The 13,251-nt window shown below is 43.4% G+C and overlaps 1 protein-coding gene across 1 annotated transcript in view; it reads left to right on the forward strand.

Annotated features, from left to right (window-relative positions):
- oxct1a (3-oxoacid CoA transferase 1a) overlaps nucleotides 1-12,837 on the forward strand; it is a 35,424-nt gene extending 22,587 nt beyond the window's left edge. Inside the window, exons 14-17 of the mRNA XM_019872712.1 lie at nucleotides 4,377-4,466; nucleotides 5,036-5,116; nucleotides 11,683-11,784; nucleotides 11,863-12,837. Coding sequence (XP_019728271.1) covers nucleotides 4,377-4,466; nucleotides 5,036-5,116; nucleotides 11,683-11,784; nucleotides 11,863-11,898 — 309 coding nt within the window. The 3' untranslated portion in view covers nucleotides 11,899-12,837. The remainder of the gene's footprint in view (nucleotides 1-4,376; nucleotides 4,467-5,035; nucleotides 5,117-11,682; nucleotides 11,785-11,862) is intronic.
- The last annotated feature ends 414 nt before the right edge of the window (nucleotides 12,838-13,251 follow it).

The following is a 13,251-nucleotide window of genomic DNA, read 5'->3' on the forward strand; positions in this document are numbered from 1 at the left end:
GGTCGACGAGCTAACCACTGGACCACCAGCCGCCTACTGTATTCTTAATTTTTCAATTAGCAATTGTGTGAAGCCTCCTTTTAAATCACCAAGGCGACGGCATTAGCGTTGTTTGACTTCTCCTTGAAACAGCCCTAAAAGGAAAAGCATAGCGGTGGCTTAAAAAAAAAAAAACTTGGGGTGAACGGTGACATCGATGTCATCTGCTCTCTCTCACTTGTCCTGATCGCCGCCATCCTAGCAGCACGTCAACATCAGATGTCTCTTGTAATTTGGCTTTGACGCCACAGATCCAGCCTCCCCTCGGCCTCCCACATGAGCTCTCGCTTTGAAAAAGACATTAAGCTGCTCACATTTTCCCTTAACACCAATTTAACTAGCACAAGCGTAGCTGGCCTCAGGCAAGGCTTAATTTAAAGAACAGGCGAGTATGTGTATGAGTTAGGATATGAAAAAAGAGAAACGGTTGGCTAAATAACTTCAAAATAAACATGGGCTGATCAAAAAAATGTTTGGAATGATAAACTCGGTATCTGATCAAAAAGGTGAGATGTATGATTGCATCAATAGCAGACTGCTGAATAGATCCAAAATCTAACAGGGAACCTTAGATACTGTACATCAGGCGTCACCAAGTCCGGTCCTTGAGGGCTCTTTCACAATCACGGAGTCTCTGGTTCGGCCAAACTCGTACAGGATTTGAGACCGTAAATATTGTCATTGTCATGTTGAACATTAACAATTGGCCGTCCTCTTTGTTAATTGCTTGTTTCCAAGCAGATCAGGAAATAAAATTCTCTTAACACACCCGACCCCACAGGATAATCTTTCAAAGACATCTGATAGTCGGTCCTCTGATGACTTGCATCAGAAGTGGGTGAAGTGCTCACATTTGGTCCGGTTTTTGCCATGCGTGGATCTGCTTTGGTCATAGACACACAAGCATACGTACAGATCAAGATCACATTGACGTAAAGCCTGCAGATGAGCAGATGCGAAGCCGAAGATCAGAAGGAGCCAAATGTCAGTCGCCCCGGCAATGTATCGATCACAATAGCAGGTGCTGTTAGGCAGACATTTGTCCTGACTCACAGATTAACGGCAGCTCAGGTCATTATGAGGAAGGAGTGCTCACAGGTGTCTGGCTCACACTCATCATCACACAAGTCAGACTTGCTCGTATCAGGTCAGACGTGGTCATCCCGCAGGGCTTGTGCGCGCACTGGCAAGCTCTTTGAATGTCAGAATGTGCATTAGCATCGATCGTGTGGAAAAAGGACGCCCTTTCTAGCTGGAGTATCCTATTAAAAGAAACTGCGCATTAAATAAAAAGCAGAGGTGCGCACTTGACGAAAGGCGCAGGGCTTTATTGCCGTGTTTGAAGGTTAAAGCGCAAAGTGGATCCTTCCTTTCATGAAAGTCATTTTGGGGACTCATTAACAGCTTTGTACTCGGTTGCTTCCAAAGATGTTGCGTGACAGTAGATTCAATTAAATCAGACTTACCCCTGCGCTCCTTTTCGCCGCCCTCGCACTGCGTTGGGTTGATATCTTTCCTACCCAGCTGGCCTCCCTGGAGGCACTCGGGATTCTTATAATGCACACCACTTGGTGCATACACGCACGCACGCACGCACGAACACACACACACACACACACACACACACACACACACACACACACACACACACACCTATCCATTTTCCGATCCGCTTTATCCTCACAAGGGTCGCGGTGGGTGCTGGAGCCTATCCCAGCCGTCTTTGGGCAGTAGGCGGGGGACACCCTGAACCGGTTGCCAGCCAATCGCAGGGCACACAGAGACAACCAACCATCTACGCTCACACCCACACCTAAGAACAATTTAGAGTGTTCAATCAGCCTGCCATGCATGTTTTTGGAATGTGGGAGGAAATCGGAGTACCCGGAGAAAACCCACGCAGACGCCACACAGGGAGGGCGGAGCTGGAATTGAATCCAGTACCTCTGCACTGTGAGGTCGAGGCACTAACCACTGGATCACTGGGCCACACACACACACACACACACACACACACACACACACACACACACACACACACACACACATTTATATATATATCCCCCCCCCCACTCCAGGTTATCAGCAGAGAGCAAAGCAGCCTCTTCACATGATTGATGAGAAAATGGGATTTTAATTCAGTTACTCAGTCGTCACCCCGTGGCAATGTCAGCCTCCTCCTTTTTTATTTTTTTATTTATTTTTTTAATTTAAAAGAAGCTTTCTTTCACTGGGGACACCAAGGCACTTAAAAAAAAAAGTCTTACCCAACTGAAAGCCGAGATGAGGTTTCAGATTTATTTCATGATGAAAGTCACATTTTCTGCTCTCACTTAGTCATTTGTTGATCTGATACTTAAGTAACACGGGGAGCTTTATAAATTCAACTGACCGGAGGAAAGTGCATTGAAGCTGCCTAAGTGGCTTTTGGTGCCTTTAAATCTTTACAAATGCACAACAAATCTGACAAACATATGCTTTTGGGGATTAGCTGGGAGTAAATAATTAAATGCTTTCACTTTTCTTTATCCATCCATCATATTGTTTTGCAACAGTAGAGATACAAAGTAAATGTGCCCCTTTTGTAAACACGTTCTAATGTTCAAGAGTTGAGGTCACAAAAGACTCCCCGAAACAATAATTGGAAAAAAAATCAGATGAACAATTTACGGTCTTAAAAAAGGAATTGCATCTCGGAAATATAAAAATGTCCACTGAGTTGATTGTGTAATGGCGCATGTGCACTCCAAAACTATTTCATTTTTTTTTTTTTTTTTTTAAGCACCTTTTGATTTAATGACAGCCTTCAGTGTTCTGTGTAGGAGTCATATCAGCATGGCACATCGTGACTTGGCTATGGTTGCCCGCTCTTCCTGGCAAAAGCTCTCGAAATGTATCAGATTGCCGGGATGTATCCCGTGCACAGCCCTCACCTCATAGATTTTTCTTTGGATTGAGTTCTGCTCTTTGGCGATACCCATTGCAAACTTTACTTCCAAAATCTTCTTCCTGAAATCATTCGTTGGTTTGGGTGTAGGCTTGGTGACATTGTACCAGTTTTAGACTTTCAGTCTAACAGTAGCAGCGTGAAGCCCAAATTGACTCGTTTTGTAATCTTGACAGATTTAGAGTGCTTTTGCAAGGAAAATCAGGCAAGTATGGCCATCTGAAAATCCCACAGATGCGGCACCGGTATTTGAACTTTCGATAGAAATACGAGTGCAACTTTTGCAGTCATCATTCTTTGATGAGTGTTTTTGCCCATTTTTCTTCCATTCACTGGTGTCCCCCTCGGACAGATAGCTATGCTCTCGTTTTCTCAGTGCTTGACATGGCTTCAGCTGACATTTCTGCCAAAATACAAAAATGTCATTTCACATCGGAGACAAGTTAAATGTCTTCACAGCTGCAGGCTCTCCAGTTAAGATAACGTGCAGGGAACATGACAACTGTTTTGTTACCGGCGAGACCTTATATTTAAAGTTGGATTTAAGTTTATCATAATTGACACTTCTGAAGAAGAAATTTGTTCTCCACTTTTTTTTCCAAGTATTTCTCTAACTGTGTAGCACGGTAAAATATTGTAATTGTTTCCATTAAACAAAAAAGAATGATTCGAATCAAATACTGGCAAAAGTATGAACACTATATTCCAATGTGATTTTACAATTTTAACAGTAATTGCAACAAATAAGTCCAATAAGTCAAATTTCTTCACTAGAAAATTCTGTAAGTAGACGCGTTTTCCATGTAAATGCCCTAATCCGTTCCAAGCACCCCAAAATTTTGACATAAATGTTTTCTAAAGCATAAACATGCATCAAAATAGGTAACAAATACATGTTACAATTAGATTATTGCACAATAAATGAGAGTTGTGCATAATGTAAAAGAAAACAATGAATAAATGACGGTCATTTAACTTTTAACTGCGTCCTCATCGTTTTTTTTTGCCCTCTTTAGTTCACGTTCTCTGTCAGAAGTGATTTTTGCCTGGCGTTTTGTAAAGAACTGATCCAGGGACATTTGCTTTTGTCGGCTTTTAACAATCCTTTGAAAATGATGTTGCTTCAAGGATGTTGCGTTCAGGAAACTCAGAGCTACGAGTAGCCGCCCATACTGTATTTTTACCTTTATTATCTTGAAATTTCTTTCGTAACAGGTGGCAATAATTTCCTGTTGAGGCGTTTCATAACTTGATAATTTCGTATAAAGATTCGTTCGTAAGTAGAGGTACCACTGTATAGCACAATAGATTGTTCTCGCCACGTTTTTATTCCAATGTCCCGTTCTAAATTTATTGCTATTATCATGAATATTTATCTTTGCCATTTCAGGGTAAGATGGTGAAGGGAATGGGTGGAGCCATGGATTTGGTGGCCAGCGCCGGAACAAAAGTGGTGGTCACCATGGAGCACTCAGCAAAGGTTTGTATCATTGGAGTGTACCGTATGTATGTGTGCATTCCCTCATTTTTCTTTGTGCCCCCGTGTCTACTTCCTGCACTAATGACTGTGAGTGTTCTGACTGATTAATGGTAATTCTCCTAATGGTTTGCTTAATGGCTCTTAAGCAGAATAGGGTCAGCGTGCATACCAGTTTGCTGCTCGTTTGTCTTTCGCTAATTCAAACACGAGTCGAGAATTGGAGTCAAGAGCTGATTAGTCAGAGTGCTACACTTTTGACTTTGGCTTCATGTAAATCGGAAAGTAAGAGAAGCGAAAATATGCACAAACTCGCTCAGCCGGGACAATCGGAGCCTGCCTGGCGCCCAGCTACCGTCCAGATGGTACAGCAGGTGAACACAAACTCGCCGCCCTGAAGGGTGTTGTCATTCATGATGGAGAACGTGTGTAATGTGTGTGTTGTGGAGCGACGTAGGAGCCGCTCTCACTTCGAGATGAATGATGGGTAGACTGAGAGGTCTTAATGGCTGACTTTGAGTGCTAACTTTAGACCGAGGCTCTCTTTGTAATGTTGTGCTGCTTTCATTTAGGGAGGTAAACACAAGATATTGGACAAGTGCCTTCTGCCGCTGACAGGGAAGCAGTGTGTGGACCGGATCATCACAGAGAAGGTTTGTATTTGTTTAGTTAACATACACATTGAAAAAAAAAAACCCAACTTCCGGCCACAGAAGTAGAGTGCTCTAATTTACTGAGATCAATTTTTGACTTATTGCAACGTTTTTTAAGTACCACCTAAAAAAATACTTGGCTTTGCTAGTACCCCCCCCATCATGACCCATATTAAAGCATAGTTGACCTACGTGTTCATCAAAAATGCGATAGATTTTGTCCCTAAAATGTATTTTTAATGGCGGCCCGGTGGGCGAGTGGTTAGCGCGTCAACCTCGCAGTGCAGAGGTCGTGGGTTCGATCTCAGCTCCGGCCTTCCTGTGTGGGGTTTGCATGTTCTCCTCGTTCCTGCGTGGGTTTTCTCCGGGTACTCTGGTTTCCTCCCACATTCTAAAAATATACATGGCAGGCTGATTGAACACTCTAAATTGTCCCTGGGTGTGAGTGTGAGCGTGGATGCTTGTTCATCTCTGTGTGCCCTGCGATTGGCTGGCAACCGGTTCAGGGTGTCCCCCACCTACTGCCTGGAGACAGCTGAGATAGGCTCCAGCATGCCCCGCGACCCTCGTGAGGAAAAAGCGGATCAGAAAATTGATGGATGGATGGATATTTCATGATTTAAAGGCATTGTAATACTATGTGGTTTGAAAATTCCCACAGTCCATAAATATTGGAACAGCGCGCCCATATTTGGAAGTGTTAACGTAGCAGCCTACCAGGAAGTAAAAAGTGAGGCTTTTTTTCACCGCTTTCGACGAGAAGTAGACCGTACCGCGACACGTGTCTTTCATTGTTGCAAAAGAAAGCCCGAAGGAGTTTGCTCATTTAAAGAAGGATGAAGCGGATGAGACAAGATCATCTTTCATTGTTGATCAATGCACCATATTTCTTCATGCCATTACATATAAATGAGTCTGCAGAATAGCAGGAAATCGCTTGGCTCCCCCCCGAACGCTTCCTGATGTCACAGTGATGGCTCTCTTGAAGAGAATAAATATATATAAATTTTAGAAGTGACTTACGTTAGCAGCAGACGTCCTACAGCTGCGCAGCGGCGCCCAGCAATGCCCCATTCTGTGCTTGCCGCCCGTCAGCTCATACACAACGAACGAGGTTCGTGAAAAGTCACTTGTGAGATTTGCTGTGGTAATAGGCAGCAAACTGAGAAAGATGTTTGGTGCAGGGTATTTTTTTTCTGAAAAAAAATATTTCCTATTCTTATAAATTTGATTGGGGGTTGCACTGTAAATGTGTTATCCATGCAAATAAGGCTTGATCACTTGTGCAGCAGAGCATCTTCTCAGATACATAGATAACATCATAACATCATTACCCGTTGGTAATAAGCGACTGTTGAGACACACACACACACACACACACACACACACACACATAAAAACAAGTTGAATGATTACTGTGATGCTCCAGGGGTGGACCGATATGACTTTGATTCAATTTAGTACCAATTAGTCTCTTTGGAGGCTGATTATTGATTTGGTTTTCGTGTTTTCATTTTCACACCGAGGCGCGGCTTGTCTTATTATGTCATTTCTTGAAACCCTTCTGCCTGTCTTGAAACCGCTGCCTGGCATGTTGTTGCTCCGGCTAGAATACGACTGAATTAAAAGTCAGATGCATGCATATTATCGTCCTATTTAGTGTCACCGAGCCAAAATATGTCAGACACACGGGCTTTAAACACAAATGTGATGTGAGGGTTTGAGGAGCTTTCAAACCTCCGACTCCCTGAATTTTTTTTTTTTTCCCACGGTGTCTTAAGTTAAAATAGCACTGCTGCAGAATATATAATTTCCTGCAATTGAGGTCAAGGGTATTTTTTTTGCCTCTTAATAATGAGACAAAACTTGTACAGAATGGAAGGAAACGAAAAGTGCCAGTATTTTTGTTTGTTGAATTTATTCGCGAGCCAGATGCTTTCCTGCTGTCCTGAAGTCACACTTTTTGCTGAGCTCACCTGTCACGGTGCCTCCTACACACCAAATGCTCGTGTCGTGCAATATTTCTCAACCTGTATTGGGCCAAGGCGCATATTTGAAATGAGAAAAATCTTATGAAACAAAAAAGGTCACACAAAGTATATTTCATGAAATAACGTCTCAATTTACTCACAGATATACTTATGTAGGCCTGTTTTTTGATGTTCACAAAGCTATTATTCTGTCTTGTGAATGGCAACAGGTGGAAACACAGCTGAGTTGTACCTTCTGCCATCAAGTGGAAGGCCATTTAATTGTTCTGCCTTTCACTATATGTCACTGGCATAGATGGATGAATACACATGCATTATTTTGAATGCCAATAAGTTAATAAAAAAGAAAAATCTGACTAATTAAGGCACTCCCTGATCCCTCATGGCACAGTGGGTGGGGGATCACGGGTATAATGTACTAAACGGAATTGAATATTTTGTTGTAAACATACTGTATATTCATGTGTATTACATAGCAAATGTCATTCCAGCCAAATAATGGCACTGCATGTTGATTTCTCGAAGAGTGAAGTTATACGTTTATAAAACTGACCAGCGCTGGTCAAAGTTCGACAGCGTTTCATCCCTTTTGCTCTTTCTGTTAGACTGAGGAGATCTATAATTGCGCAAGATCTCCCAGCGAGACGTTTAATGTCCATAAAGGTGAAATCTCTTTCTCCTGCCCCTGCCAGCATGGTGCCGCCCCCGTCATTGCGTTCCGTATTTCATCTCCTGCTGCTTTTCTCGATCTGTCAGACCACGTCAGAAATTCCCTTCGCGCGTCTTTTGCCACAGTAGAATGTCTTAAGGTCAAACACCATCTGTTCCAGTTTGTTCCGATTTGGCCCGTTTTCCCCATTTGATGTAATGAAAACATACCTAATTCATCTTTAACGGCCTTAACAGCCATATAAGAGTAAAAACAAGTTTTTCCACTGTTAATACCGGTAATTATGAACAAAAAAAACATAAACATAAAGACCAAGGATTTGTAAAAAAACTCACTTTACATCCATCCATCTTCCAATCCGCTTATCCTCACAAGGGTCGTGGGGGGGGTCGCTGGAGCCCATCCCAACCGTCTTTGGGCAGTAGGCGGGGGACACCCTGAACCGGTTGCCAGCCAATCGCAGGGCACACAGAGACGAACAACCATCCGCGCTCACACTCACACCTAGGAACAATTTAGAGTGTTCAATCAGCCTGTCATGCATGTTTTTGGAATTTGGGAGGAAACCGGAGTACCCGGAGAAAACCCACACAGGCCCGGGGAGAACATGCAAACTCCACACAGGGAGACCGGAGCTGGAATTGAACCCGTCCTTCTGCACTGTGAATTCGACGCGCTAACCACTGGACCACCGGACCGCCCATTAGCGACAATAATAACACATTATTATTAACAATATCAATAACAATAGCAATAATAATAAGAAGAAGAAGAAGAAGAAGAGGCAGCACGGTGAGGCACTGGTTTGCATATCCGCCTCACAGTGTAGCGTTGCAGGGTTCGATTTCAACTGATTCAAATGATCAGCTCATCGTGAAGCTCTGCAATATCCTGATACCGATTCTCACCCACAGTCGGAAGACCCAACAGTAACTCCATGAAGTCAGGTTAAAAATCGACCGAAGGTCTACATTCTTCCTCCGGTAATAGTTTACAACCAAAGGTCCTGTAAGTTGAAAGAATGGTTTAAATCATTCCTGGCTGAGGGCAGACAAATGAAAAGATTGCAATGGTTTTGGCTTTTGACCTCAACTACCTCCGCCACCCTGTGTCTATCAATCAAATTAAGTCGAGTTCTTGCTGTGAACGGCGTGCTGAAAAAGAAGGCCTGCATGCGGGAGTTGCCCTTTTGCCATTGTGAGCTTGCGGAGGACATCATTTCCAACTCAAAAGCGTTCTTGGTTTGACACAAAAAAGTCATCTGTGCAAGTGTGTGGAAAAAAAAAAAAACGAAAGTGAAGTAAATAACAGAGTTACGCGCTTGGAGGTAATTACCAGAGGAAACGGCTTGACCCCTATCAGCTGTAGGAAATGAAAGGCTATAAACACTGCAAATGATGCCTTTAATGAGCATCATAATCCTTGGCCTGTTTTTATTGTGTGCCGAGCTTCGCTTGGGTCCATCTCTGCTCCAACACAGGCAGGAGAGAGAACGCTTTGTAAACGGAATGAATATAGTACTGCCCTTGCACTCACGTGTCATCCTGAAATGGGACCAGGCAACATATTATCTTTTGTGTTTGTTTCCCGTTTTCCAATGTTGGATTTATTTCAGGGGTCGATTTATGTTCGATTTGCACCGCGTCGTTTAAGGCACAACCGTTGTGATTTATTTTACCCCTCAAGGGGCGGGGCAATTGGGGTACTTGCATCCTATCAAAGTGACCTTGATTGGTAACACGTGCACACTCAAATCAAACAGCACAAATTAATACAGTCAAGACCTACCTGCAAATCTAAACTACTATGAAAGGAGAAACAATTAAACATGGTCAAAATCTTATTGCGTCCAAAATAATTCCAGGTGAGTAATGCAGTTATGATGTGCAGAGTGCCTGCATTTAAATAATTCGGGGGGGGAGGGGGGACTCAACTGGATGCAACGTTTTGATATTTGCGTTGCTGTTCACTTAGTCATGTAGCTGCTGGCCTGGTGTTCCTTGGAGATTTCCTTCCGTGCAATTTGGGCTTATGAGCGTATTGGTTGTTTCATTTTGTTCCCTTGGAGTAAGCGCGGCAATATTGGATATGTGGCACTTGAAATTGATCGGAAATTCTATATAGGCATCAGGCAATGAATAAGAATTGGGCACTTGGGCTTGCAAAGTTAATACAACTTTTGTATCTTACTGTCGGTGGCCCGGTGGTCGACTGGTTAGCGCGTCGGCCTCACGGTGCCGAGGTGCAGGGTTCGATTCCGGCTCCGGCCTTCCTGTGTGGAGTTTGTATGTTCTCCTGATGCCTGCGTGGGTTTTCTCCGGGTACTCTGGTTTTCTCCCACATTCCAAAAACATGCATGGTAGGCTGATTGGACACTCGAAATTGTCGCTGGGTGTGAGTGTGATGGTTGTTCGTCTCTGTGTGCCCTGCGATTGGCTGGCAACCGGTTCAGGGTGTCCCCCGCCTAATGCCCGAAGGCAGCTAGGATAGGCTCCAGCAACCCCCCGCGACCATTGGAGCCACCTAATGCGGCTTGTAAATCTGGCGATCTCCATGATTTCTGTTTCTGTTACCAGCTGCGCACACAGTAATTTAGTTGAGGAGCACGCAATTTTTCACACGGCGTTTGAGATCTGAATTGATCAGGCCCAGACTTCTCAAGACTGAGTAAAAGGTAAAACCATGTCGAAATCCCTTCATTGTGAGTGCTCTATGTTCATGATTAATACATTTTTGATGCCCCCGTCATGTGTGAAAACACCCTTTTTTTTTCCCCCCCCCCGATGACCGCTATTCAATGTTCCATAATGACTGAGAACGCTTGCGTCACATGAAGAGACGCGTGTCGGTGCCCGTGTCTGTGTATCCTCCTACTCCCTATGCCGTTCCATCTGTCTTGCTATTTTGGAGTGAGATGTCAGCCTCCTGCCGCGCACGAATCTAATGAGCTGAACCGTGACGGGCTTTGTGTGGACGAGGACTCGGCCTGTCACTCCCCGCTGGGAGAAAGCAACAGGATTCGGGTCACTTTGTCTTCTGCACTCCTATTTGTGAAGTATCTTATGTGGCCTTCAAGTACGTCCTCCACGTGGGAATGTGTTTGAGATGGAGGCTCTGTTTTTTTTTGTTTTTTTTTGGACTGTGATTTAGCAGTCTTATGTTTGAAGATGTAGAAAAGTTCACTTTGTCAATAGTTGAATTCAAAAAGTGAATGTCACATATACAGTATATTCATTGAACACAAAGGAAAATACTTTTCAGAAAGCAAATTGCTACACAATTTCTATCTGTAAAAAAAGAAAAATCATATTCTTGCTTTCTTTTGTAAAATTCTACTTTCTTGAGCCGGTAAGTTTCCATTTGCTGGAAGCTATTACTGTCAAAAGTGAAAAATGAAATATTTCACTTTGTGTCGAGCTGGAATTGAACCTCTGCACCGTGAGGTCGACACGCGAACCACTGCCCCACCGGGCCGCCCTACCGAATATCATTATCGATATTTTTAGTGGGCTAAGTGGAAATGAGAAAAAATCGCAAAGCAGCTGCAGTGACGATTGTTGGCAACTCGTCGCATCCATTTAATGATTCATGTTGTCCGCAATTAATTGCTTACCTACTGCGTCACACTCAGTGGCACACACGCAAACACATACACAAGCCGGGGTTTCTCAGCATGGCTGACCTGGAAGGTCTTGTCTCCATCCTCGTGTGATTTGAATTCTTTTTCCAGAGCTTGAAGGCCCCCTTAACAATCGAGCCCCCCCACCCCCTTCCTGTTCTGCATCTTCAAGTGCATCTACTAAACAAAAAGATTTTTCATTTTTATCCTGCCTTGCCATGGTGTGTTTTTTTTTTTTTTTTTTGGTTCGTTTTTTTCTCCGTAACGCCTGCTTCTCTTCACTCAGGCCGTCTTTGATGTGGATAAGGCTAAAGGGCTGACTCTCATAGAAGTGTGGGAGGGAATCACTCCAGAAGACATCAAGGGGTGCACTGGTACCGACTTTGAGGTCAGTCCTTCGAAACATGATTAAATAGTCTCATGGATCATTTGACTAATCTTTTTTTTTTTAATTGACACTTTCTAGGTGTCCCCCAAACTGAGACCCATGCAGCAAATCTAGAAATGAATCCCTCTCTCTTCTAATATCCTCAATGAAGGCCAAAGTGATGTTGAAGTGATTATTGGTAAGCTCGAGATGAGCAATCGGCAAGAGTTGTTATCCAACAAGAAGCCTGCTGCTGTAAGTTTGCGAGTGGCTTCAAAATGTAATCCCCCACCAACTGTGGCCGTCCCTCCATAATAGAAGCCGGTTGCATCATCCATCAAAAGGCAAATAAACACCTTCCTCCCATAAGCTTCTCGGGAGAAAACCGATCTCAGTTTCACACATGAATGTTGAATACTTCACTTCCAGAACCTGTTTGAATTCTGTTGCTAACCAAAACAGCAGCGCTGTCGATTCCCTGACCAGTACAGAAACGTGCGATCACTTCACAACAGTGAGTGCGTCCATGTTTATGGTTGGAGGAGCTACATGCCCTATTGCGCCCAATCTGCTTTATTTCTTACCGTTTCTTTGCCTTTCTACCTGATTAAGCTTTTTTTTTTTTTTTTTTTTAATTTAAACTTCAGTTTCACTTCACATCAGTATAATAGGTTGTTAACATTGCAAATCATCAATCCCGCGGCCACCTTTTGCAGTACTACAATGTTCTTTTCATGTTCTCGTTAGTCAAATACAACTCTTCTAGTGTTTACGGTGCAATATCTTTAATTCCCGGAGTTCTAGTTACTGTAGAATCAACTTGTTACTGAATTTAAAAAAAAGGAGTTTTAAAGTAATTTGTCAGGACCTCACACAGCATACAACGAATGAAATGTTGATGGAAACTCAAACTTGACCATGTCGACGTAAAACAGCGTTTTGTTACTTTTTTGACAAGACTACAAGAGGAAAGATGAAGACGCCTTCGTTTGTTTGTTTGTTTTTTTTTTCTTATATTCATAAATCTGCTCTTCCCTTCAAGCAATAAAAGGTGCTGTTGGTTGCTTTGTGGAACAAATGTGTTGCTTTTTTTTGTTTTTTTTACTTGAATGAGCTGATTTTTTTTTTTCCAGGTGTTACTAATCGGCAGGTAAAGCAAAGAGCTTCAGGTCCGTGTCTTCTATAAATGGAACGGTGGGCTCGCGTCCACGTTCGCCATGCGATTGCCTCACTCGAGTCAAGAGGCGGTCGCATTACCTGAGGCCGGTTACGTAACTGTAAGAATTTTGCCCCATGGGCGTATTTTGGGTTGAAGAAGATCAGCTGGGTTAGTCCATCAAGCGGAAAATCTAGACGAAAAGTGACAGGGCCTGTGGCGGCCGGCTGTTGATGTTAATCCAGCACGCCCCTTCATAAATCAACGAGAGCCCCCTTAAGCCTGCATATTGTAACCGAGTTAGCGCGGTGGCGCTGGGAAACAAAGTGACA

The sequence above is a fragment of the Hippocampus comes genome, unplaced genomic scaffold (assembly GCF_001891065.2).
Source record: "Hippocampus comes isolate QL1 unplaced genomic scaffold, H_comes_QL1_v1.1 scaffold4, whole genome shotgun sequence".
Classification (NCBI taxonomy): Eukaryota; Metazoa; Chordata; class Actinopteri; order Syngnathiformes; family Syngnathidae; genus Hippocampus; species Hippocampus comes.